Source organism: Kwoniella bestiolae, chromosome 7 (assembly GCF_000512585.2).
Source record: "Kwoniella bestiolae CBS 10118 chromosome 7, complete sequence".
In the NCBI taxonomy this organism is placed as follows: domain Eukaryota; kingdom Fungi; phylum Basidiomycota; class Tremellomycetes; order Tremellales; family Cryptococcaceae; genus Kwoniella; species Kwoniella bestiolae.
In genome coordinates, this window is record NC_089247.1 from 571,436 (window position 1) to 595,621 (window position 24,186).

General features: G+C 46.2%; 9 protein-coding genes and 1 non-coding gene across 10 annotated transcripts; 3 read left to right on the forward strand and 7 right to left on the reverse strand.

Moving 5' to 3' along the window:
* Nucleotides 1–71: 71 nt before the first annotated feature.
* On the reverse strand, nucleotides 72–1,329 carry I302_108138 (uncharacterized protein; the record flags this gene model as incomplete). The annotated part of the gene is made up of 5 exons (XM_019194090.1): nucleotides 72–185; nucleotides 263–656; nucleotides 738–834; nucleotides 957–1,188; nucleotides 1,252–1,329. 5 exons carry the CDS (start codon nucleotides 1,327–1,329, stop codon nucleotides 72–74), a joined length of 915 nt encoding a protein of 304 aa, XP_019044213.1.
* A 637-nt stretch (nucleotides 1,330–1,966) lies between these two features.
* Nucleotides 1,967–3,994, reverse strand: I302_108139 (uncharacterized protein; the record flags this gene model as incomplete). The annotated part of the gene is made up of 9 exons (XM_019194089.1): nucleotides 1,967–2,119; nucleotides 2,209–2,367; nucleotides 2,427–2,532; nucleotides 2,584–2,657; nucleotides 2,716–2,871; nucleotides 2,974–3,316; nucleotides 3,396–3,508; nucleotides 3,570–3,618; nucleotides 3,693–3,994. 9 exons carry the CDS (start codon nucleotides 3,992–3,994, stop codon nucleotides 1,967–1,969), a joined length of 1,455 nt encoding a protein of 484 aa, XP_019044212.1.
* Nucleotides 3,995–4,603: 609 nt separating this feature from the next.
* Nucleotides 4,604–6,625, forward strand: I302_108140 (uncharacterized protein; the record flags this gene model as incomplete). Its single annotated transcript, XM_019194088.2, has 8 exons — nucleotides 4,604–4,619; nucleotides 4,685–4,723; nucleotides 4,785–4,800; nucleotides 4,878–4,937; nucleotides 5,033–5,209; nucleotides 5,342–5,715; nucleotides 5,775–6,413; nucleotides 6,582–6,625. The coding sequence occupies 8 exons, from the start codon at nucleotides 4,604–4,606 to the stop codon at nucleotides 6,623–6,625; spliced, it is 1,365 nt and encodes a 454-aa protein (XP_019044211.2).
* A 259-nt stretch (nucleotides 6,626–6,884) lies between these two features.
* I302_108141 (uncharacterized protein) lies at nucleotides 6,885–9,930 on the reverse strand (the record flags this gene model as incomplete). Its single annotated transcript, XM_065870609.1, has 13 exons — nucleotides 6,885–6,968; nucleotides 7,067–7,186; nucleotides 7,293–7,682; nucleotides 7,764–8,132; nucleotides 8,219–8,302; nucleotides 8,380–8,530; nucleotides 8,591–8,646; nucleotides 8,709–8,803; nucleotides 8,872–8,981; nucleotides 9,047–9,135; nucleotides 9,240–9,580; nucleotides 9,642–9,752; nucleotides 9,888–9,930. The coding sequence occupies 13 exons, from the start codon at nucleotides 9,928–9,930 to the stop codon at nucleotides 6,885–6,887; spliced, it is 2,043 nt and encodes a 680-aa protein (XP_065726681.1).
* Nucleotides 9,931–10,203: 273 nt separating this feature from the next.
* Nucleotides 10,204–14,364, forward strand: I302_108142 (uncharacterized protein; the record flags this gene model as incomplete). Its single annotated transcript, XM_019194086.1, has 15 exons — nucleotides 10,204–10,373; nucleotides 10,435–11,254; nucleotides 11,323–11,685; nucleotides 11,740–12,005; nucleotides 12,071–12,161; nucleotides 12,218–12,392; nucleotides 12,457–12,780; nucleotides 12,843–12,916; nucleotides 12,979–13,079; nucleotides 13,140–13,228; nucleotides 13,291–13,454; nucleotides 13,526–13,600; nucleotides 13,665–13,791; nucleotides 13,857–13,914; nucleotides 13,974–14,364. 15 exons carry the CDS (start codon nucleotides 10,204–10,206, stop codon nucleotides 14,362–14,364), a joined length of 3,288 nt encoding a protein of 1,095 aa, XP_019044209.1.
* Nucleotides 14,365–14,665: 301 nt separating this feature from the next.
* On the reverse strand, nucleotides 14,666–16,068 carry I302_108143 (uncharacterized protein; the record flags this gene model as incomplete). Its single annotated transcript, XM_019194085.1, has 6 exons — nucleotides 14,666–14,714; nucleotides 14,791–15,095; nucleotides 15,167–15,295; nucleotides 15,425–15,552; nucleotides 15,646–15,796; nucleotides 15,916–16,068. The coding sequence occupies 6 exons, from the start codon at nucleotides 16,066–16,068 to the stop codon at nucleotides 14,666–14,668; spliced, it is 915 nt and encodes a 304-aa protein (XP_019044208.1).
* A 310-nt stretch (nucleotides 16,069–16,378) lies between these two features.
* I302_108144 (uncharacterized protein) lies at nucleotides 16,379–17,773 on the reverse strand (the record flags this gene model as incomplete). The annotated part of the gene is made up of 7 exons (XM_065870610.1): nucleotides 16,379–16,516; nucleotides 16,587–16,669; nucleotides 16,733–17,009; nucleotides 17,069–17,190; nucleotides 17,251–17,375; nucleotides 17,449–17,594; nucleotides 17,663–17,773. 7 exons carry the CDS (start codon nucleotides 17,771–17,773, stop codon nucleotides 16,379–16,381), a joined length of 1,002 nt encoding a protein of 333 aa, XP_065726682.1.
* A 1,053-nt stretch (nucleotides 17,774–18,826) lies between these two features.
* I302_108145 (uncharacterized protein) lies at nucleotides 18,827–21,081 on the forward strand (the record flags this gene model as incomplete). Its single annotated transcript, XM_019194083.1, has 11 exons — nucleotides 18,827–19,036; nucleotides 19,142–19,297; nucleotides 19,385–19,475; nucleotides 19,540–19,588; nucleotides 19,656–19,713; nucleotides 19,777–19,825; nucleotides 19,887–20,141; nucleotides 20,203–20,436; nucleotides 20,515–20,573; nucleotides 20,648–20,775; nucleotides 20,871–21,081. The coding sequence occupies 11 exons, from the start codon at nucleotides 18,827–18,829 to the stop codon at nucleotides 21,079–21,081; spliced, it is 1,500 nt and encodes a 499-aa protein (XP_019044206.1).
* A 404-nt stretch (nucleotides 21,082–21,485) lies between these two features.
* On the reverse strand, nucleotides 21,486–21,600 carry I302_108146. Its single transcript, XR_002022039.2, has one exon. It is a non-coding gene; the product is annotated as a 5S ribosomal RNA (ribosomal RNA).
* Nucleotides 21,601–22,200: 600 nt separating this feature from the next.
* I302_108147 (uncharacterized protein) lies at nucleotides 22,201–23,991 on the reverse strand (the record flags this gene model as incomplete). Its single annotated transcript, XM_019194082.1, has 5 exons — nucleotides 22,201–22,561; nucleotides 22,663–22,979; nucleotides 23,049–23,201; nucleotides 23,266–23,529; nucleotides 23,596–23,991. 5 exons carry the CDS (start codon nucleotides 23,989–23,991, stop codon nucleotides 22,201–22,203), a joined length of 1,491 nt encoding a protein of 496 aa, XP_019044205.1.
* Nucleotides 23,992–24,186: the final 195 nt, after the last annotated feature.

The following is a 24,186-nucleotide window of genomic DNA, read 5'->3' on the forward strand; positions in this document are numbered from 1 at the left end:
GAGAAAGAACAAAATTTACCAGATCTTGCGATACTAGGCATCCTCTATCTATCCGGTCTCTTCGGGGAGGATCATTGAGATGCCTTGTACCTTTGTAAATAACCCCTCAAATCCTCGAGACCGACCTGAGGTAGATCTTCCTTGAGTTGGGGAATATCAACTTTGAACCCATGATCGTCGAAGAACTACAATAAACCATCAAACCAAAACAAGTCAGCGCTTACCCATCTCATCAAGTACCAAGAAGCAGAACAGGACTCACTCGTGCCATAGGACCCAAAGGACTAACCCATCTAACAAAAGCCGCCAACCCCCAAAACGTCAAAGAAGGTTCACTCCCCAACACCTCCCTATAAACATCCTCAATCTCCTGAACAGTCAACTCATCTCCTGCCAGTTCGATAATTACATTCAACCATTTCTCAGGATGAGACAATGCTTCAGCACCGGCTTTACCGATATCCCTCGAAGAAATTAATTGATGTTTCCTCTCGGGGTGATTATAGAATGTCTGACGGAGGAGGATTGTGCGAGAGATCTTGAACATGAATGCTGAGGATGGTAGGAGATTATCCATAAATTGCGTGGGGCGGAGGATGGTATATGCTATCCCGGAGGAGATGAGGTAGTTCTCGATATCTCGCTTGACTTCCATACTGCAACCGAATACCCAAAAAGTCAGCTCGGGTGTGTTAAGATAAGATAAGATAATGGGAAAAGGGGAAAGGAAGACTCACCCTGCAGCGTTGGTATCGTCAAGTCCACCGAAGCTTATCGAAGAGTATATGAAGTGTTTGACATTCCATCGTTTGGAGGCTACGATGATTCCTTTGCCTGTATTCCGGGAATATACCGTCAGCACAATACTCTCTTTCCGTTTAGATGATCTCACTCCCTTGAAGATAAATAGTAGTGGTCGAGATGGAGGGCGGATTGCAGTGAAGTGACGAACTCACCCTGTGCCAATTCGACCTTCTCACTAACATACCCCTGAACATTAAACACCCCATACACTTCATCTTCCTTCAATCCAGTAGCTGCAAAGGCCATTTCAGGCTTATCCATATAATCTTTGTTCACTTGAACCACCTCGACACCAGGTAAGGCCGAGAGTTTGATGGAAGATGGGGTGGAGGGGTCACGGGACAAGGCGTAGATCTTGTATTGATCGTGGTGCGCTGATAAAGCCTATCGGGACAACACTATCAGTAAGAGAAGAGTGAGTTGAGAAGAGTGTGGGATCTTGCTCACCTCGATAAAAGCTGTACCTTGTTGTCCTGTCGCACCGAACACGATGACGTTCTTGATTTGTTGAGTTCGAGCTGACATTATGGTTGTGTGTGCTGATTTATGGGTTTATGGTATTATCTCGAAAAAGTAGAGAAGTATTGTTTATGAGAAGATCCGTTAGCTGGGGTGAGATCTGACGAGCTAAGTCTGATTGGATGAGTGGATGTTTGAATCAGTTGTTGAGTTGATTGTTGTTGAGAAGGGAAAGACGATGCATCTCCCATTGGATTATCACTCCTTATATACCTTTCTCCTCCTATCAGCACATGCATGCATCTCCTGCACGATTACACAATCAAGCTCAACCTCGGTCAAAAAGATACCATCGCAAGGATAAGATTGATAATGATTTTTAACTCATGATTGATCATCCATCCATCACGTATTATCTATCACCTATGTCATCTCACCACTCAGGAGAAATCTCGGTGCATGTCTTGTTACTTATCAATTACTAATCATTCCATTATCGCCATTACAAATGCTCTCAGGCACCGGTGCTCCAATCGTGATTACTCCTTTTGGGTCTAATCAAGCTAGCTCTCCATGCGTCTGCGGGGGTATCACAATGCATGGTACTATATTGTACTACACTATCCAAACATATACAAGAAAGGATCGATATCAATACTATTCGTCGATACATATACAAATGGCCGTGAAGCTCCATCTAAAATCAAGTCGCAAGTGATTGAGCCTCTTTCATCCGTACTTCCTTGGTTTCCTTCGGCTGAGATGTAGGGGATTGTGGTGAGACATCGGATGCGGGTCTCTTCGGGAGATGTTCTCGCCAGATCTTCAGTGCACTGGGCATATCCTTGGCTAGGGCCTATCACATGCTCAGATTAGCATTGATACGGTCTAGCATCATCACATCCTTCAGGTGGCACAACCGGTACCGGAAGACTCCCGACTCACCTCCTGCCTAGCCTCACTGGTCGGATGCGTCCTCAACATCGCAAATTTATTTTCCACCTTGATAGCCTGTCCAGCAGCTTCCGCATCAGCTTCAACGGCTCTCATCAATTCCCACAGATCTTGAGCCGCGCGAGGATCGTATCCGGCAGTAGCCATGATCTGTACAATAACCCGATATGTAAGCTAATACTTCAGCTCTGACTTTCAGCTCAGCTTACCTCTAATCCCACAGCATCAGCTTCCTGCTCCAACTTTCTCGAAAATGCTCGTTCAGCTACCACATCATTCACCCAATTGATGAATAATCCCGCAGAGTCCGTTATCCTATAAAACCTGTAAGCTTCTTCCGTGTGTTGTAAGTTTTGACCAGCTTACATGGGGAAAGAGATGGTCAGCGCGAAAGTGATTCCTCTCAGAACGTCAAAAGCAACTGCAGCAATGTTCAAGAACTATTCAGACCACATCAGCTATATGTTGCGATAGGTGACGGCTAAAAAGCTGACTCACACCCAAGTTCTCGACACTATGCCGCTGCGTCACATGTGCTATCTCGTGTGATAAGACTGCAGCAAGTAACGAATCGTCCCCTTCAGGCAGGGTACTGAGCAGGCCGGTGTAGACGAAGATATCTTTACTGGGTAAAGCGAATGCGTTCATTTGCGGCTACAGAGGTATTAGGATTTGAATCAGAACCATTTCAAAGAATATTGCCAAATTTGGGTTACAGTGTTAGACGGGGGAGTAAAAAGGGATTGGAGAACATACCAAATCAATCACATACAAATTCCAATCAGCGCTCTCCAACTTCTTCAACGGATTACTAGTAACAGGTCTAAAAGGCATAAATGTAGAATGGGCCGTAGCGGAAGGTCTGAAATGCACGTGTCGTCTTGCTGCGGTAGTCCCGAATTCAGTTTCTGCTTCTCGTTCCGATATGACTCTGGAGAGCGCTTGCGATCTGGGGGGCCAAGAGGCTCCATGAATTATATGGTGGTCTTGCTCTTCCAGGGCTGTTATGAGTCTGCTGGTGACGCGGGCGACTTGTTGGGATCGCTCGTCCTCTGGTGGAAGGATTAGGGGACCATCGTTGCGGAGGACTTCTTGTTGTCTATTAGCGAGATCAAACAAAATGATCAGTATCTTTCCTGTTCTTGCCAGGATATACCTAGGAAAGTTTATGGACCTACTTCCTCCTTGACCAGGCCATCTCCTCATGCTCAGACATCAACAATAACCTCCATCTACCCGTGCGTGGGCTCTGATCCAACCCCAATGCTAGTACTATACAGATTGCGAAGATCTGTCCCATAAATGCCGTCAGCTATATGTCCCTTATCGGACAATGGTGAAATGTAATTCACAGGTATCTGTATCAGGGCATACGACGTTTTCTTGTATTTTTGCCATAGCCTATGAAGTTCGCCAAACGTCTCAGCACATATACACAATTCTTCACGTCGAAGGAGGATGATACAGAAACTCACTTGTACCTAAATACAAACGGTAAGAACAAAAGACTAAACCTAGTTATACTCAATAACCCACTCTTCAAAGCAGGTAGAGCAACGAAGAAGACATCTCGACGAGGTCTAGACGGGTGGAATTCTCGCCGTACGATACCATGCTGAAAATGACCAAGGAGAGACCGCTGTGGTCTGGGTATCTGGTATTGTATGGAGCGGATGCTGGTGGAGGAGATTCGGAAGGTCGATAAAGGGCGGATTTGAGACGGCGATTTGAGTAGAACCGACGACCGGAAGATGATAGGTAAGGATGTCGGCCTCATCGTTCGATTTCTATATCATTTCCATGTAGCTGGCTATTCGAAGATTTGTACAAGTAGTATGAGTATTTGAGAGATTGAACCACAACAACAATGATAGTACAGTGTATAATAACCTTGTTAGTGAATTCATGTGGATGTGGTGATGTCATGTGCTGTTGCTGTTGCTAATGCTGTTGTTGATGTGGCATTTCACTTTCACTCTGTAATCTCCTTAGAGCCGTTGTTGACCCATTGATATTATCAGCGTTAATCCCATTCTTCCTATTTGACCTGTCTTATCTGCAATCTGGTTTCTCTCTCTACTACATGTGTAATGTAATGCATACGACATGGTTGAGCATGTGAATCCGATATGCATGAGATGCTACACCCGTATGTTGATTAATATTATATGGAAACGTGATAGATGTTGCCACTGCGCACGTGGCACTGTTATGACGTTAGCCGGTCCACTCTTGGTTAACCCAGCAACAGCGACTGAGGAGGTTATCATTCATCTCTTTTCCTTCTTCATTTTGGACAATTCTCCATTTCCAATCACAACCTCAGACTGATAGACCGACACAGACAGAGGTGCAGCCTCAGCGACCAACCAATCGATAAATCACGATGGACCTTGTACCATGTACGTAGTCGAAAAGGTTCCCCTCCAACGAATTAAGCTTACTTATACCTGACCTTTTTTCGCAGATATGTACTTTGAGAAGCAGGAGGCAGGATCTCTACTCTGTAAGCTAAATCTGCTGGGTGATTCGTGATAGCCACTGACAAAGATCACTCCGGCTTCCAGGTGCTCAACATTGTCTGTAAGTCGCCAAGGCTCCTGAAAGGCAGTATCTAAGATTTGCCTCGCTCACATCCCTTTCCTTTCCTTCCCTTATAGAAACAACGTCCTCCAGCAATTCACCTACACCGAATTCGACCTCGCAGACATAGCCAAAAAGTGAGTATCACGCCAGTTCCTCTGCTTCATATGATTAGGGCTTCTGCTTCATATGATTAGGGCTGAGTGCTGATGAATCATCGGCTGATAAACAGGCTAGACCAAGCCGAGAATGCTACTCTCGATGTATCGCATCAGCTCAAGAAATCATACAATTTCGATGATACTGGTTATTTCTCGATCTCAGTTCTGGAGAGGGCATTGGAAGTTTGGGATTTGAGTTTGGTAAGATGGAGAGGAGAAGCTATGAGGGAGTATCAGGAGCATCCTGAGTGAGTCTTTTACCACGTCTTTTCTTTCGTCTTCCCTCTTTTCCCCTTCCCCCTTCCCCCTTCCGCCCCCTGCTCAGAACCTTTTTTGACTTTCCTTCTATTTTCGCCAAAGCTGATATATACAACCCACAGAGAACAAGTAGCATTCATCCTCAACTTATCATCCCATTGGTTCCCCTTACGTCGCTTCTCAACTTTCCCACCTTCCTCCTCAGCCATCAAAAGATGGTACAACCTCAATTCCTTCCTTCCTCAACCCGAGTGGATCTCACCCACATACCTCAGGATGGTCCTCACCCAAGCGGAAGAAGAAGGGTACTCGGTCTTCGTCGTGAGAAAAACCGTTGTGGGGACCAGAGAAGGGGAAGATGCAGGTGAAGGCCAGGGATGGCAGGATGGTGGGATAGGGGTGTTACCTGAGTGCCTGGCGGATACTATGGCTGTGGAATTGGGTGAACCAGTTGGTAGATCCGGTGGATTGGCTGGTGGTGGAACTATCGCTGGATGTGAGTCCATCCTTTCATCATTTCAGCTCAAGATGGATTGCTTATTGTTGTATCGGCAGCTTCTCACGCAGGAGGGACGTCTATCAACCCAGATATCCCCACAGTAGATTTCCCTTCTTCCTCAGGTGCAGGACCATCCTCACCTCCAGCAAGACGCCGACGTCGACAAGAAGACTTAGTTCCCGAAGATCCAATCGCCATTGACACAGACGAATATAGCAGACCAGCAGCAACACGTACCAGACAATCATCCAATCGATCCACACCTGGAGTCGACGTATTTGATAATCAGACATTCCCTCTGGGGGATGGAGACGAAGACGAATCGATACATTCTGAAGAAGCTGAAGGTCACGGTGAAATGGGAGGAAGGTTCGCAGCTGGAAATGAAAGAGAAGATCTGTTCGGTGCTGGGTATAATGGACCGACAGATTTTCAATTCCATTCGAGAAGTTACGACGACGAGGACGAAGCTTTACAGGCGGCACTGAAAGCTTCAATGGACGATTTACCACCTGATTGGCAGGCTCCTCCTGAATTACCCCCCAAGGTCGAGAAACCAATTTTGAAATCGCCTGAACCTACCGCTCCAGCAGCACCGACGCAATCGCCAGCACAGGAAAAGGAGAAGAAGAGGGAAGATGAGGATATCGTGGAAGATGAAGACGAGGATGTACCGGCACATGAGCCTTCTGCAGGTGAGCTCGAGTTATATTTTTACGTGTGGTATCATTCTGTCAGCTTTTGGTACTGCCGATTGTCATACCCTCTTCCTCTCGGTCCTCCTCTGTTCACCTATTCCTTTCCCTTTCGTTTCTCATTGAGACTATCCTCAGAGCCTTGGCTGACTGTTCACTCTCCAAAAGACGAGATCCGCCGAAGGAGACTAGCCAAGTTTGGAGGACAGTAACGCGACGCTCGGAAGAGCGGGCTGTTCTAGTGGGGAAGTAAACCGCGGTCCATCGTGAATGGTGGGGACGAGATTATACATAGAGAAACGTGGACATTCCAGATTTCAGATTAAAAACTGAGAACTCGTGCGATTGTACTATATTTAAGTTAGATTTACAGCAAATTTGTGAGATACCATCGTAAGAAGATGCGTATAAAATACAATCATGTCTTATTTCTTCATTTCATTGGCATAAGCATAAGCAGCAGAAGTGAAACTACGGATGTATAGATACGGGCGGATGGGCGGTGGAATCGCTAGCTGCCATTGTGTTCCACAGTACGAATAGGATCAAGAGGTGCTATTGAGCAACACCAATAATCAGTTGTGGAACTCTGTAAGCACGACGAGACGGTATGAATGTAAGGAGGAATCAGAAAGAGGAGAAAGCATACTCACCAAAGACGCAGCATACAGTATGAACAGGCTCCTAGCCCTCTTATTACCTATTATAGCTCTAGTCAGAGAAAACACACCCCGTTCGAGTGGGTTTAGCGCTTGGATAGCTCTTTGTGCTTCCTGTAACCATTCCAACGAACCAAGTCAGTCAATATCCCTTCGACTATCTGTCTGTACCGGACGGAGCGGTGAAACTTCAGTTTGAATTATGAAGAGACAAACTCACCCTTCCTTTAAACGCCTCAAAGGGATTCAAACTCTCATCGTACTTATCCTTGTACTTCCCAATCTCTTCATCCCGTCTCGCCCCAACACCTACACCCACACCATTCAACCCTCCTCTAGAACTTCCAGGTACGTTATATCCAGCTGTGTTGTTCGTACTTTGCGTGGAGGTATTACTGTACGAACCCATGTATCTTACTTTCTCGTATAGCTTTAGATTATCCGCCTGGAGGGACTTGATCTCTGTTCGCAGATCAGATATAATCTCGAATTGTTTGCGCAACTCCTCTTCCAGCTCGGCGTTTCTTTGTCGGAACCTATCCCTTTGGGAGGTGACGATGGGGAGGATCGAGGTATCTTGAGATTGGGTGGCAGGGGATGCTCGACCGTCCTGCATAGCAAACAAACTACCATTAGCCATACCATATATGAAATATGACCAAATGAGATAAGAGGGGAACTTCACACTCACAACCTTACTACCCCCAATATCCAACCCCTGTAATCCCTTACCCTCCTTCTCGCCCTCATCCTTATTATTGATATTCATCAGATCATTCTCCAACTTCTCCACAAGGCTCAACTGCTTATTCAAATCCACCTGGAGATTCTCAATGATCTCATCCGTCTTGGAATGTTCAGAGTTCAACTCCTCGTACGAGACTCGTAGTTTCGTCAGATCTTCAAGTAATCTTCGATTCTTCGAGACCAGGAGATTCTCCAGTGATCGATTAAGCGATTTGTTGGCTACGCTCGCATTTGGGTCTGGCAACTTCAATGAAGAATCTTCGTAGTCATCTTCGTCCTCTGCATCGGAGTCTGCTCCCGAGAATTCGACGTACTACAATATGTATGTCAGCTTAGACCGTACGGATCAGACTCGATAGCATGAAGTTGGACAATGAGGTAGACAGAAGCGTAACTCACTTTCATAATTCCCAATTCCCTCTTTATCTCGTCGTAATCGCCGTATTGCTTGACCTTGTTCTTAAGATTCTGAATTTCCGTCCCCTAACCGTGATAGATTATATCAGCTAGGATCATTCCTTTGCATTTGGCTCTGAGGATAAAATTTAAGCTGAACATACCTGAGAAGCGACTTCTTTGGCCAATTCATCCTCTTTCTTCTTTGCTGCCTTTTCAGATTCAGATTTCTGCTCTTTAATCTGATCTAACGCTCGGAGTAATCTCGAGGCTTCCGCTTCGTGCTCTTCGATTTGAGACTCAAGCGCTTTGACCCTAATATTTGGTAGTCCATGTCAGCTTGCGATACATTGAAGTCAGCGGGATCCAGCTCACTTTTCAGCTTGTTGGGATCCACTTCTTACGGATTCGATCTCAGATCTCAAGAGTTCCTAAGTGAATGGTCAGATCATCAGTGCACTGTTAATGACACAAGTCGAAAAATAAAGCTTACGTTTCTCCTCTCTACGGTTGCAACCCTTTCGTTGGCTCTGGATAGATCAGCAGCTACCATATCTAGTTCCGCCAACCTGGCGGCTACATCTTGTTCTGAAGATATCGTCATAGCATCAGTCATATACCTCGAAACGCAGAATGCAGATGATGGAATGACGTACCTTGCCTTTGACTCGCATCCATCAACTTAGCTTGGGTACTTTCGTTCGAAGAGTGCATGTCTCGTAATTGGTTTCGCACAGTTTCTACCTGTCTTTGTAGATCTTTCTCCCTGTATGTGATATCTCGTATCAGCGTCACCCATACCAACAAAGCAACCACTTGTAAATAAGCTACCTTTCCTCGTAATTGCGCATCCTCTCGTCGTACTCCGCATTCAACTCATTCTCCTTCTGATTCACTCTTTCCTGGATCAACTCTTCCATCTGCAATATAATCGTAAACTCAAACATTAGTACACACTCTGCCATCCACTAAGATAGCTATCTCATAATAGTAGACGGAAGAACGAGAGAGAGAGAAGACGCACCTTCTCCTCGATCTGCTCCACCTTATTCTCGGCCTTCTTCCTCTTCTCCTCCGCATCCTTATACTCGTTCAAACCCTTCTTCAACTCGCCATTCTCCTCCCTCAATCTACTAAGTTCCGACTCCAATACCCTCGCCTCAGCAATCTTCACAGTCTGATCCACCGCAGCGTCCAATAGTGGATATGGGTCCGGCGCATCTGCCAAAAGCTTGTATACGTTTAGAAAGGAGGTTTCAGATACTTTTGATCGTCGAGTTAGGGAGTCAATCTCGCCTTGATACGCTTTTAGGAGGACTTTGATGGCGTTGAATTTCTCGGCGTCGTCTGGGAGCTTCTTGAATTCTGAAAAGCACGACCAGATCAGTATGCTAAAGTGTATATCCAGAGATATGACTAGACATACCCCTCGTTTGCTCGGCCAGCTTCTTCCTGCCCACTAGATTCTCCTTCTGATTCTCTACTAGCTCTAATGCCGTCGAGTCGAGTGATTTCTGAAGTTCGGAGAGGTTGATCTCTACAAGTATCAAGCTCATTGAGTCAATACATCGTTCCTTGAGGATCCTTAAAGATCACAGAGTTCATGCTGAACATCTGCTTGGTCGCCGTACAACCCCGACTGTAGCGGTCAGAGCAGCACGACACCACTCACCCTTCCATGTTGTCAGAGCAGCCGAGAAGTTTTCTTCTGCCATGATGGGCTGATATGCACCTTGTTATCGATCCTCTTGAGTGGGTTGATACGTTGTAAGGTTGATGATATGATATAATTGTATCTGAGAAAGTTGAGGACGGATTGTAAGTAGAGTAGTGTGTTGCAGCTGACACGCTGTTTTAAGGGTTTCGTCGCGTGAGAATTACATACAACGTTCATCACCATACAAAGACATTTGTTATTGTTATTGTTTTTGCTTTTATTTTCGACAATCCTCATAAAAACATGCTTGTAACCCAGTGACAAAGTTCAGATGCAAACTTCCTCTTCCTCCTCATCGAGGTCGAACACCACTTTGACACACTCGACCTCTCTCTGGGCAGATGTGGATCTGGTCATAGTGGAAAAGATCATCGAGAAGGCGAGACACGCGACTTCCTTTCCTCAGATATTCAGACCCTATGCAGAGGTATTGAGGGAGTAGTAAGTCATCATTCCCCACTCACACTGGCTCATCCTGCTGAACATATGATGGTAACAACAGTGGTCTATCAGATACGGATGATTCTCTGTATTACGGTTTCCTCCTCAAATTGGGGGTTATTAAGGCTCCTACGTGGGCTGATAAATGGGAGATATGGAAGGCTACTCGATCATCTCGCATGATTCCTTGGACCTCGACCCCAGAAGAACATTATCAGGAGGAGCTCTACGAAGAAGAAGGAGAAGGAGAAGAAGATTATGAAGAAGATGATCAGTCATTCTCACAATCGCAACTACCAGGTCTTCGAGCAAGAGTTCCCTTCCTGGCATCAGCTTCTTCAGACCTCGATGAGGGGTTCGCACCCTCAAACCACGAGGAAGGTACAAGTTACATGAACTCCCATCGACCAAGCCCAAGGAAAGAACTATCAAGGAACAGTCGTACTCGGACTCACGGTCATGGACATAGTAGGAACGGATCAAGATCATTAGTTGGATATACACCTGAACAATCTTTCCAGGATGATGGAGATACAGACGATCTGCTACATTTCGATCCTCCCATGAGGACCTCCACGCCTATAGTGAGATCACCGAAATACCAGAACCCCTCTGCATACTCTGTATCGGATGTCAGTCAAGCTCTCGAACAGACCACAGAAGAAATCTCAGCATTGGGTCTAGGTCTCATGACGCCTAAAGGCAAATCCACTTTCTCTCCCATGATCCAACAAGAGGAGGAGAAGACCTGGGTAGATAGGATCGATGAGATTACCGAAGGAGAACGGAGGTTCATGGAGAGGAAGGCAGATGATTTCTATAGACTCGGTTTGATGGGTAGATGTTGGGATATGTGGTTTAAGACCTCTGAGTTTTACCGGGTAAGTTTTACTGACATTGACATTGCTTTGTGAAACGTCAACTCAAGCTGACTGTGTGTCGTGTACAGGTAACATACAAGAATATTCCTATCGCTCGTGATAATCTCTTACTTCGACAGGTCATTGAGAAGTGGTCGAAAGCAACTCAGTATCAATTATCGCTACCTGGGACAGCGGACCAGCATCGGCGGTTGCATCTCAAATTATCTGTTATGCGAAAATGGGCAGAAAGGGTGAAGGAGAAACGCTTGGGAGATCTGAAGACCGCTTGGACAGAGGAAAAGAGATTGAAGGAGATTGGCGAGTTGTTCCAGGTATGGAAAGTTGGGTCAGAGAGGAGGAGGACGGAAAGGTGGAAGCTTGACATGGCAGAGAGGGAACGGCGATTTACCGATGAACGGGATAGACGATGCCTTCAGGATAGTTTCAAGGTAAGCTCATTTGATCGTTTTATCGCTACACTAGCTGACGTTAACATTGTGAAGTTCTGGCGGGTCGAATCTCGAGGCAAACAAGCAGAGTACGATAAGAAACGACGTTTGGTCTTTGGGATCCTCGAGGAATGGCGATACCAAGGATCGAAGAAGAGGGAACTGCAAGTCATATTGAGCGGTTTCGAGCAGAAGCGCTTACAAGATGCTTTCGCCAAATGGAAGCGAAAGAGTATACTTCAGCCGAAAGAAGATCAGATAAGGCAGATTCATGAGACGGGTTTGATACAGAGAGTATGGGACGATTGGCGTATATCTAGGTAAGTTGCGCGCCGTCTTTCCCGTTCCTCTGTAAACTGCGGCTTATGTTCTATCGCTTGTTCAGTTGGCAAGCCAAACAATCATCGACTTTCGATCGAAGGAGGTTGTTATTGATGGTGCTTGATAAATGGCGGATCGCAAGAATACGTCAACAGGTGAGCCACCTATGCCAGACCTGTCATCGAATAGTTGATGCTGATATGACCTACAGAGGATGGAACGAAAAGCTTTGATATATGATAAGACACGTCTTTTGGATAAAGCGTTTCGGGGTTGGAGATTGGAATCATGCGGGAGGTTGTTGGTACAAGCTAAGGACAAACGACTACAGGAGAAAGTCTGGTTCAGATGGAAAGACAAGCTGAACAAATTGGATCGCCTAAACTGTGAGGTCTATTCCCCCGATCAGATGACACGAAATTCAAGCTGATATAATAATGTCGACTACAGCCGTAGCAGACCAATTTGCCGAACACCGAAAATCCGCTCAACTTCAAAGACTCTTTTCTCGGTGGAGATCAGCGGCATCTGCGCATCAGACAAACCATCTTCGAGCTACCTTGATCCACGAGCAGAAACTACAAATCAACGTTATTACCAAATGGCGCACCTCCACAGCTATCATCAAGACGAATCAAGGCCTGGCAGATAGAGCACATGCTTTCTTCCTGTTGAGAACTGCTTTCAAAGCTTGGAGAGTTGAGGATGCGAGGAGGAAGGGAGAGAGATGGATAGAAGCGAAGAATCAGGACAAGGTGCGGGAGGTATTTACCAGTGAGTCGATCCAAAGCAACTATACAACGATGAATGACGCTGATTTGATCTGAATTTGGTAGAATGGAAAGGTCTGACTGTGAAGTACAAGGATCTGCGTCGAAGGGAGACCGTGATGAGGGATCATTCTGATAGAGTACGTTCATCGCACTAAAGTAACACAAGCCATTTAGCCGATTGGCTGATCAATGACCATAGCAAACCTTACAAAGATGCCTCGAAAGATGGACCAATCGAGTGATCGAAGTGAAAGATCGCGAATTGCGCATAGCCCGTGCGAGGGATGATCATGTGAAAAGGTCAGTCAACAACGGATGCGCAATGGAAATATGACAAGCTGATCATAATGGCAAATATAGTCAACTGCTGCAGAAATGGCGTAATCACCTGTCTATAATACGAAGTAATCAGAAGAAGGCTGACGATACGCTTGAGATTCGTGAACTAGGTGAGCCATTTTATAGATTTCGGCCTGGGTTAAGTCAGCTTATGGAACTCACGATCTTGTAGAGAACCTCCGTAGAGTGTTCAGATCATGGAGGGGGAAAGCCAAGAGACAGAAGAGATTACGTCTTACTGCTGAAGCGTCTTTGATCGAGCGGGATCAGAAGCTTGTAAGAGGAGTTTTCGAGAGGTGGTATGAGAAGAAGAGGGAAAGAGATCTTGTTGAGATGGTAATTCAAGACCTGTTGACCTGTCTATTGCACCACAGACAACAAAGCTGATGGTTTCATGGGTTACATAGGAGAAAGAAGTCGCATTCTTACATGAGAATGTAATCTTATATGGAGTGATGGACAAATGGAAGGCGGGTACCGAGGTGAGATGGTACAATCATGCTTTCATGACGTACGAAAAGCTCATGATCATTATCATCACAACAGATCTTACCTGGTATCACGGCCGATAGTCTGCGCCTCAAACGTAAAGCCTTCAACACATGGTTGAACGCTTTGGGAAGGAAGAAACGGGCAGATGAGATGCAGAATGAGAGAGATAGGAAATTCCTTTGTGAGCTGAGTCGAATACTCTGGAGTGCACGAGTGATCCAAGCTGATGTTGCGTTTGACGTTCAGCTGAGGCATTCGGATTGTGGAGGGATGCTACTGCTCATAAAACCGCTTTGAATGCTAGGTGAGCGATCTCTCCTCGACCCCATGGCCGATGGGTTGCTGATCAGACAACGAGAGCAGGAGGACGAGAGGCAGATCAAGACCCTCTGCTCTATCCGACAGACGATCTTCCCTAGGTGTGTCCACGGGTAGTAGGAGGGTAACACCGACATCGACGACTTTCCCACATACCTCAAGAATACATAGTAATGGGCATGAAGGTCGTCTCTCACCCAATCTGGGTACGAGTATAAGGGAACGAGATACCGAGACTGTCCGGTCCGAACCTGTTTATTCGAGATTAAGGTCCGAACTTGGTCTCGGGGCGACAAGGAGAAGACGAAGTAGGGGCGAAAGTGAGGAACCTGAGGTGATACAGAGTGATTGGAATGAGAATGGGAATGGGTTGTATAGACCTAGGAGTGGGAGTGAGATGATTAGGGCTTTGAGGGGGGATATACCTGGACGGTAGTTGCTGTACCATATATCATCTTATTATGCTGGAAGAAAGACTTAGAATACACAGTTTACTGTTTGTTGTAAATTTGGAATGAATTCGGCTGGTGCTGTCTGTTGATTTGCTTGGGATAATCACATCATTCTGCAGATATCCATACTTCAATCATAACTGTACATGTAACTCCCTCTAAAAGTCTAGCCAGACAACGTGTATGATCTATCACTACTATACACTGTGATAATAGTATCTACTTCGCTTCCTTCGTCGTAGCAGTCATTAAATCGTAAAAATCAAGTACTTGTGCCTTGGATGATTATACCTGGGGTAAAACATCCTTGGTAACCACATCATAATGACCAGGTCTAAACATCCAAAACGAAAAACCAAGAAATCAGCCTCAGCTTCACCGTAATGAGAAAATGGGATGGTACACCTCACCTGTAAAGCAAAGTCAGAGGTCTCCCCGGCTCACTCGTATCTTTCCCAAACTCCACCCAATTAATCGCACTGTCCGCTTCAGATCCAAGATCAGATCTATCGAGATATGCGATCCTCACTCCTATATTGAGCGCTTCGGCCAGAGCCATAATTTGCGCGTGGTCTGCTTCCTTCCCACATGGCTCGACTTCGCTTCGACAGAAATCGTCTGTGGAGAGGGGCAGGAACGTAGTAGGAGATAGTAGGAATGGGGAGAAGAGGTCAGAGTGTGTGCGGATGTAGGAGGAGGTTATGAGTCGAAGAGCCTGTGAGTCGGAGAGGTCAGATAATCTTAAAATTGGTCTGAACAGAGTAACAGGATGGAATTCATACTCACTACGACTATACAATTTGACCTCTCCGCATCTTGGAGAGATTGGACGATACCATATTCTGTCGACGTTGATTCTCCGCCTTCTGCGAATGATCTGATCAAGACTAGTAAGGAATCTAGGAATTCTTCGTACTGTTTAACATTAGAACAGGTGATCAGCATTGGTTCTGAGAATATATATGCGCAGCCAGAAAGTAAACGGTTCGATCTATCGCAATCGCTTTCCAGTGAAGGATGTGATATGTCTAAGACCACACTCACCAGCTCCTTATCGAATCCACATTGTTCCATAGCAGGTAAAGCCCTTTGAATGCTCTCATAAGCCAAATTAGCTTCCAGCTGCGAGTCGGTCGAATGTAGGATTCGGACGAGATATGCCAGAGTGAAGGCTGTACAGATAATGGTCAGTCAAGGTCAAAATACCTCCAATGTGCATTTGAATTATCTCAGAGGGGCAAGAGGAAGATATATCGCTCGCTCACATCGATAGTAGCAATCACCGTCACCTCTTGCTCTCCAAACTTGATCCCAGCCGTTTTCAGCCAGCCAATCTAGCTTCTTCAATATCTGGGTGGAACCTTTCTCGTATTCTTGCCGAATGACCGAAAGGGGAACAGGTGTACTGATCAACGGCTAAAAGTAAATCATGTCAGCTGTCGACCAGGTTGCACAACTTGACCATAGCGTGAAGAAAGTCTTGGAATTGCCCAGCATCTACACTACATAGGCTAGTCGGTGGATACGATACCCACCTTGTTCATCTGATCGTCTTGATGATCCATCCCTTCCATCAACTTCATTATCTCCTGGTCGGTCAATGTCGATAGATCAGTGTTCTCATCGATGACTCTCGGTTGTCCCTCCGCCGAGGCTTGAGCTGGGGCTGCGTCGGTTTGTGTGCTCATGTCTGGTCTCTGGTCTATTCTCTGCTGCATGGGTGGATGCTCAAGATAGGGAATGTATGAATGAGATGTGAGTTTTGTGAACACGCATTCAAGGCATATAAAAGTGCTTGCTTGGCCCTTTATGTTGTCCTCGCTCGCTGCTGCTGTTTGTATGACGTAATCTCACGCACCGCCTACTGTCTACTCCGACGTAGCAGGTTTCTCACTTTCCCACGATCGAATCATCTCTAATCCCCGTGAACAAGTCGATAGCTAGCGGGTGCAGCCAGAATGTGCCTCAAGATAGTAAGAAATGTCTATCTGGTTTCAATCAATAGCTCTCCACCCCAGCTAGCAACTGAGCTCTATCTGACAGTACAGGCCTTTGCAACGGTCGCAATCTCTCATCCGGAGTCAATGGTCCTAAAGCTATAGATCCCGTCTCCCGGAATAAGAGGGGATCGTGGGACTATCGATAATGACCGGGTGCTCTTATCAGATCGTATACTTCTCAAATGGTCACTGTCATTGATACTTACCGTTCCAATCAGCTGATCCCAGCATTTCTGCCTTAGTTCGACTGCTTGAGGCTCGATATCCTTTGCAGGTTTATAGCAGACGTCTAGTATCGCTCTTCAATCAGCTTGTAGGCCTTGTTCCGCAGTCGAATTGACCCCATACCTACAAGTAGCAACCCTAATCGAATCACCCTCAGCCTTACCACCATAATGTATCATTCTACTATCCCACAATATCAAATCGCCAGGTCCAGCTTCGACCTTCCTCCATTTACATCCTCTATCATAAAACCATTGAATCTGTTCGTCGGAAGGTACAAACGAATCTCGCCATGACCAACCTTCGGGAGGGGCATCTTGCTCGTGAGTCTCGAAAAACTCGTTGTACAGCTCGAAAGACCCTTCTAGGACCATCAAACTACCATCTTTGGGTCCAACTTCGACCTATCAAAGGCTACATTCTGAACGATGTTTCATGTTTCAAGGTAGCAAGAACAGCTCACCAGATTCATGATCCCTTGTATACAGTGTTTATGTCTCCTAAGTGGACTTTGGTCGGTGTGTGGCCACGCTCCTTTTTGGAAATTTGCATTTTCGTCGAAAGGAAGAGAAATATTGACAGAATCTGTCCATGACCGACAGTCAACAATTGAACGACCTGAGATAAGGTGATAATTAGACTCACCGAATGATACCAGTAGTTCATCGGTATCCCAGATCTTTGAAAATACATCCACAATGGCCTGTTCCGATCTCACGTCCCACACCCACTGCTCATGTTGAACGCCATGACGATTGAACAGTCCGCCCCTACAACAACGGTCCACGCTTACAACGTTAGTTAAACACGGCTAATGACTTGGCAATTTCACCACACACGCACCACACAAACGCCGGAAGGTTCTCAGGTCTCCAAGTAGACCTATCATCCCTTTTGAACCCCTTGTTGAACCCTTCCAACCAGTCGAATGCTCTACTAACATATTCCAACGATTTCTCCGCGGACAACGCGCCTTTAACAACAGTATACTGATCATCCGTTAATTTCTCATTATCGTTACCGACACGAAGAGATACACAAGGGAGCGACCACTCACCCCTTTGCGATCGAGCTCTGGATAAGCACAAGTGTTAGGGGTGGGGTGGACTCCTCTGAGCTTCAGCAGAGCCGGGGTTGATGGTTCTGTCAACGTCTTGGTACTACTCATATTTGGATGGGACACTTCCGAGCCCGTTCTAGCACTTGAATCGTCTGCTGAGCCGTGAAACCACTAATTTCGACTGATATACAAAACAACACTATTTCTGCCTCTCACGGGCCAGGTGCTGTATTGCACTCGTACTGACTTCGACACTTGGAACATGAGTTTCGGGAAGATGCGATGGACGTCGCGCACAGTGCCACATTTCGGTCTAACCCGAATTCAACGTCAGATCACGTCTTCAATGCTAATCTCCATATTATACAGTCCTGACTGCGATTATCAAGGATATAAAACCTCGGGGATAGGCATAATCACATGAGCAGAGTTGCCGCCGGCGTGTGTATGTAATGCATTTCAGAAAGGGGGAATCGCCCGAGATTGAACGCCACTTCACTCCTACCTATTTGATCTAGCAAGCCGAGGCACAGAGATGAAGTCCTATTCAAGACGAGACCTGGGGTCCTCCTCTCAATTGTTTGACCAGTGTGGGAGATATCCGAACATGTTCGGATAAATAGATTTCGGTAATTAATTTTCTATTCCATGTCTTATCACATCTTCTCGTCTATCGTTCATCAGAGTTTCAAATACAAGCTAATGTCTAGGTAGACAGAGGTGATGCATGATTCACGCTCTTTCTTCGGAGCACGCCATATGATTACACCTGCACAGATCATTGACCTGTTAGACCTGGATCGTAGGGGTGGGCAGAGAACATGATGCTCCGCTCAAAAGAGCATGACGGAAGACGGAGCCGGCAGAGAAGATTCAGTACTGGTTAATGCATCTTCGGCGAGGGACACCCGTCCGAGGCTCTGCTCTCAAGAGGAGATAGGACCTCAGATGATGAGAGATTGCGTGACTTACTTTATTACCCGCTGTTAAATTGTCTTGGAACAGTTTTAGCAGAATGCGACTGACCTTTTATGGGTGAACATGAAATCACTGATACTCCCAAAAGATGTTTGTCTGAACTCATATAATCTCCTGCCGGATCTTGGCTTTCCAGCCTCCCCTTTTGGATCTTGAGTACCACAGTCCGGAAGAGAAAAAACGATGTCTGCACTCAATCAACTGGACATCACACCTGCCCCTGCTCCGGCGTACGAAGAGGAAGATGATGTCGTCAAAACGGATGTCGCCAATATCCGGAGTGAATTTACATATCAGGATAGTAAAAGGCTTCTCAGAAAGGCCGACTGGAGGCTTTTACCACTTCTTATCGCCATGTACCTCTGCAAGAATATGGATGGAAATCTCGTATCTGTGAGTGTCGATCTCTCTTGAGCCCGGTGAAACCCATCAGGCACTTCTCAAGTTGAAGTACAATGCAATGCTTACCGATGGAAATGTGATCTTGTTAACCTGCAGTACGTGAAAACTATGAACGCCGGTGAACCGACCAACATCCTAAACTCGTTGAACATCACCTCCAACCAATATGCCTATGCATCCACCTGTTTTTCAGTAACGTATATCGCGTTTGAAGTACCCAGTAACTTGATAATCAAATGGGCAACGCCAAGAGTGAGTCTACAGATCAACTGGATCACTTTGATCTGATCAACCATCAAACGAGGCTTGGACTGATCGGCCCCACTGGTGTTGCTTCAGCTTCATTTCTTCCGGATCCTCGTTCTGTGGTCGGTGATTTGTGCCTGTACGGCGGCATGTACCAATCTAGCTGGATTCCTGACTGCGAGGGGTATGTGAACGACTGTACTGTAACTGATCCTAAGGAAGTTTAACGCTGATTTGCCTGCTCGTAGCGTTTCTTGGTCTGGCTGAAGCGGGTCTTCTTCCAGGAATCTACTGGCAGTGAGCTAATCCGCAGTCCAGCAGAGAAAATAGGAATCATACTGACTCAAGATGCCTAACTTGATAGATTGACCTGCTGGTACCGACCCGACGAGATCGCCCTCCGTATGGCTTCTCTGAGCGTTGTAAGCTCATCTCATCGTTCATCTGCCCCGACGAGGCTCATGCTAAAGCGTTGGACCATACAGCTCGGTCAATTCTCCGGTATCATAGACTCCCTACTTACTTATGGATTATGTGAGTCAAAAAACTCCCAGCTACGATGATCTGAATGATTGGCTGAGCGGAGTTTCGATAGCATACATCGACGGACGAGGGATGGCCTCCTGGCGATGGGCCTACGTCATATGCGGTCTCATAGGGATAGTCGAAAGCGTTTGGTTATTCTTCTTCTTCCCTGATTTCCCGGACTCACCACCATCCAGAAGACAGTTCCTTACTCCGGAAGAAGGAGCGTTCTTGGTGGCTAGACTGCCGCCTAATGCTGCTAGGTCAAGCGATAAGAATTTCGACTGGGCAGCTATCAGGAAGGAATTGAGGAGTCCATTACTTTGTAAGATCTCTTTATCCCCTGCACCAATCGTCTAGAGGCTGATTTGGGATTGGATATACAGGGGGCTTTTCCTTCTTCGCGCTATGTATGAACAGTTCCCTATACGGCCTAGCATTCTGGCTACCGACTATAATCTCATCTTTCGGATTGACGAAAGGACCGAAAAGTCAATTATTGAATATCCCTTCTGCGGTGGTATCTATCATCTCCTCGCTCTCGTTGTCATGGTGGTTGGATCATGATACTAGGATACCGAGACCTCTGTTCATGTTGAGTGGGGCGACTGGCCTGATAGGTGTGTATCCCATATCAAGACTTGTACATCTTCCAATATGCCGTGATCGATCGACTGATGCGTTGGCTTGTTGACTAGGTAGTTTCCTCGGTATGATCTTTTGTAGATCCTCTGGTGGATTATACGCTCTCATCTTGGTGAGCATTACCCAACGTAGGATAGACTTGAACCCAGGCACACACTAATCTAATTTTCACAATTTCCTTTGCAGCTCGCACAAGCATTCGCAGCATTGATGACCTGTGCCCTACTACCCATGCGATCTCAAAGTCTGAGAGGAGCAACCTCAGCAGCGTTCGTCATGGCATTCCAAAATGCCTGGGGTCAGATTCCCGGACTGTAAGTATCACATACCCAATATACTAAGACTTCGTATGCCTAACCCCGACACCTTTCGGAAAGTGGGCGGATCATCGCTAACCAATTGTGTATAGGTACACCGCCCAATTCTTCCAAACCAAATACGCACCCCGCTACGCAGTCTCGTACTCCGTCTCGATCGTCTTTATTGTTGGTCTGATGTCTGCTTCAGTGTTTGTGTGGTACTTCCAGTATAGCGTTGAGAAGCAGACCAGACAGATTGCGAGGTTGAGGAGGAAGGAGGGTAAGAATAATGTGGTGGTCGAGCAGGATATCAAGATTTAGGTTTGGGACCGGGTGTGAGTGAGTGGCCCAGGGCTTTATGGAAGTAAAAACAGTATCGCATGTCTTATAGATGATGATGGAGTAGTCCATCTCGAAGTTCGTTGGTGAAATGAGTCAGTTTACTGTACAAGTGATCGGTGCACCCCGATCAAAACGAGCAAAGGGCCAGCCAGTTGAGGATCAAAATTCCTCCGCGTTTCATGTTTTTGCGCTACAGTATCAAGCCTCATCATCCATCAAAAACGCACAAACCATGATACACACATACACACCATACCCTGATCTACGCATGAACACCCTCATTCACCTCCTTTGACATCCAAAAACAACGTCCATATCGATGGAGACCCAATTCAATTCTTTTTATCCATTCTTTCGATTCGAAGATCCATCGAAAAAAGAAAAACTACAGCACCCGGGATTCCCAAGTGGTCCCCCACCTTGGTACTAACCGAGCGATACCCAGGATGGCTTCGCAGAGCGGACGGGATGCGGCATTTTCTGGGTTCTATGGCCGTAGGTAGGAGTCAGCCTCATATACCTTTATAACTCCTCGCAAAAAGTACAGAGGATCCGTGCATTGATGTGCACACAGACGTTTTTATCACTTTTGTTCAGAGGTATTTCCCAAATCCATTTTCGTAACATGTTTTTGCATAATCCTGATGATCCTGCCTGGTCAGGTCATATGAGTTGACCTTGTGAGTGACCTCAAGTGCAAGGAAATAAGATATATCCTCGATGTCGATATTCATAGATGATGCGGGTCTGACAGGATGAAAAGGTCTGTCGGTCTCGTTGGTACAGGAGAAGGACATTCGAGATCGACTCAACCAACTCCTAAAACATCTTGTAATCCATCCACGGATCCAGAGCGGGGAGTTTATCATTCCATTTGCAATCATATGCATATATCCATATGTGTCATGGATTGAAATAACATTGTACAGAATAAATATGACTAAACTCGATACAGTAAGAAGCGGTGTATGCAGCAAGTGGTATCTATAGAATGATGAAAGAAAGTCCTCAACCGATATGCAATCCGTGTATCCCCCGATACGTCCATTATGCACTGTCCATCCCTATCTCTACGATCTATCTTTAATCCTTCTATATCTATTTCTCACAAACACTCTCCCAATCACCCCATCTCTCCGCCCTTTCATCAACCCAATTATCGAATGTCTTCCACCTACAGCTACCCTCTTTCCCATCTTCGCACCCGCTCATCTTCTCCGCACGACCATTCACCACTGCCCTGACGTACTCTTCTTTATCGCCTTTACAGTGGAATCTCTCCAATGCGACATGTCCAAGGAACGAGACGAGATGACTTGTTCGCCATGCTCGGTCGTCTACTCTGCGATCTAATGGTGGTATCTCCGATGCGGGGTGAGAGTGGGATGAGGAGTTGAATAGGTTTAGGAAGACTGCTACGAAGGCTGGGGATTCTCGGTGGGTGAATGAGGGGTGGAGTCTGAAAAAGGGTGTGTATGATCAGCTAAATCTCCTTTTGTACTATCGACGGGAAAAGACGGGGGAGCGAGGGTGAAGTAGAAGAGGTGTAGTGCAACTTACAACTGAGTATGCGTAGCATTCGGCGGTAATTTGGGTTCAGGCAATTTCCCGCCCTTCTTCAAAGCACTCAAAGTACCTTCATCGTCCTGATTGGGAGTGTGACCATCCTCGTCCCCTCCTTTAGTATCTTTACCAGCCAAGAGATGTTTGGCAGTCTTCACCCATGGCATACCAAGGTATGGCGATAGTGAAGAACCGTATCCCATCATATAGTGGAACCGCACGTCGAAATAGTATTCGACATCCAACCATTCCTCGTCCGTGAAGAGGTGGCAGAAGTGGGAATGGCCGACTGCGATGGATTCGTAGCCGCATAGCTGAGTAGACACACAACATCAGATCTCAGCATATTCATCTGTTTATGCGATGACCGAAAGATCACTTACCATCTGCATTGCTAGGATATCCTGATCGATCAGTTCGTCTGCTACCTTAGGAATGACACCTCTGAGCCTTTCGATGACTTTAGGCGCATAAACAGCTAACCATTTATTGGCAGGTTCAAGTGAAGATAATTTCTCGAACGTGTCGCACGCTTTCTGTTACATCCTAGATCGTCAGTAGCTCTCCATTGTTTGGGATTCTTCCGCGACTTAAGCTCACATGAGGAGTCAACGATCGGTCCCAGTCCCTAGCCTTGTTGGGTACTTTCACCAGCTGTACCACCTCTCCATCACCCTCACCATCATCTCCCGATTGATGTGATGGGAAACCTCCCTTAATGTATGATTTGGCAGTATCGATATCCCTCGTGGAACTTGCCGTCCACACTTTATAGGGCGTCTTGTTCTTATCTTTCTTCGTGCTGGTCTTCTTCTTAGGTGGGAAGAGAGGTTGATATTGATCTCTGATGTATTTGCCCAGGAACTGTGCGTAAAGTTCCCTGTGTCAGCTTATCTCAGTAAAATCGTACAGTAGTGAAGATAGGCATACTTTAGCATCCTTCTTTCCCTGGGGAGAAACAGCCTCCAAAGTCTCCTCCTTAATAGGTGTATCCCAATCATTCAGAAACTTCCATAGCCCCTCCTGTGGGAACTTGCTTTGATCCATATTCCCAATCTTTTCGATAAAAGGTTGCATAGTCTGCTCAAACTCATCATCGTTCCCCATAATACTTGAATGTCTGATCAACAACGAGACTCTGTCCAACTCGCAATTCGGTGGAAGCGGTGTGGGTTGCTCGGTGGGGATGTAGAATGGTGAGATTGCTGAGAGGTGTTTGAGGGGATTGATCTTGTTGGTCTCTCCATTTGGGTGGAGGAACGGTTGTTGCGTTGGGATAGCGACGGCGAGGAGGGGGAGGACGGGGAGGAAGGATAGGACAAGCATGTTGACTGGCTAGCACGATGATTCTGCTAAACGCGAGGATGATGGATGAAGGAGGGAAAGACGGATCGAAGAGAAGAAATGATACATGATTTCGGTGAGTACTTGAACGATCAGTCAAAATCGATAATTTTTGAGCTTTGGTATGATACGTCATCATCGAATTTATATCGCCAAGACACGTTCCTGCTACATCAC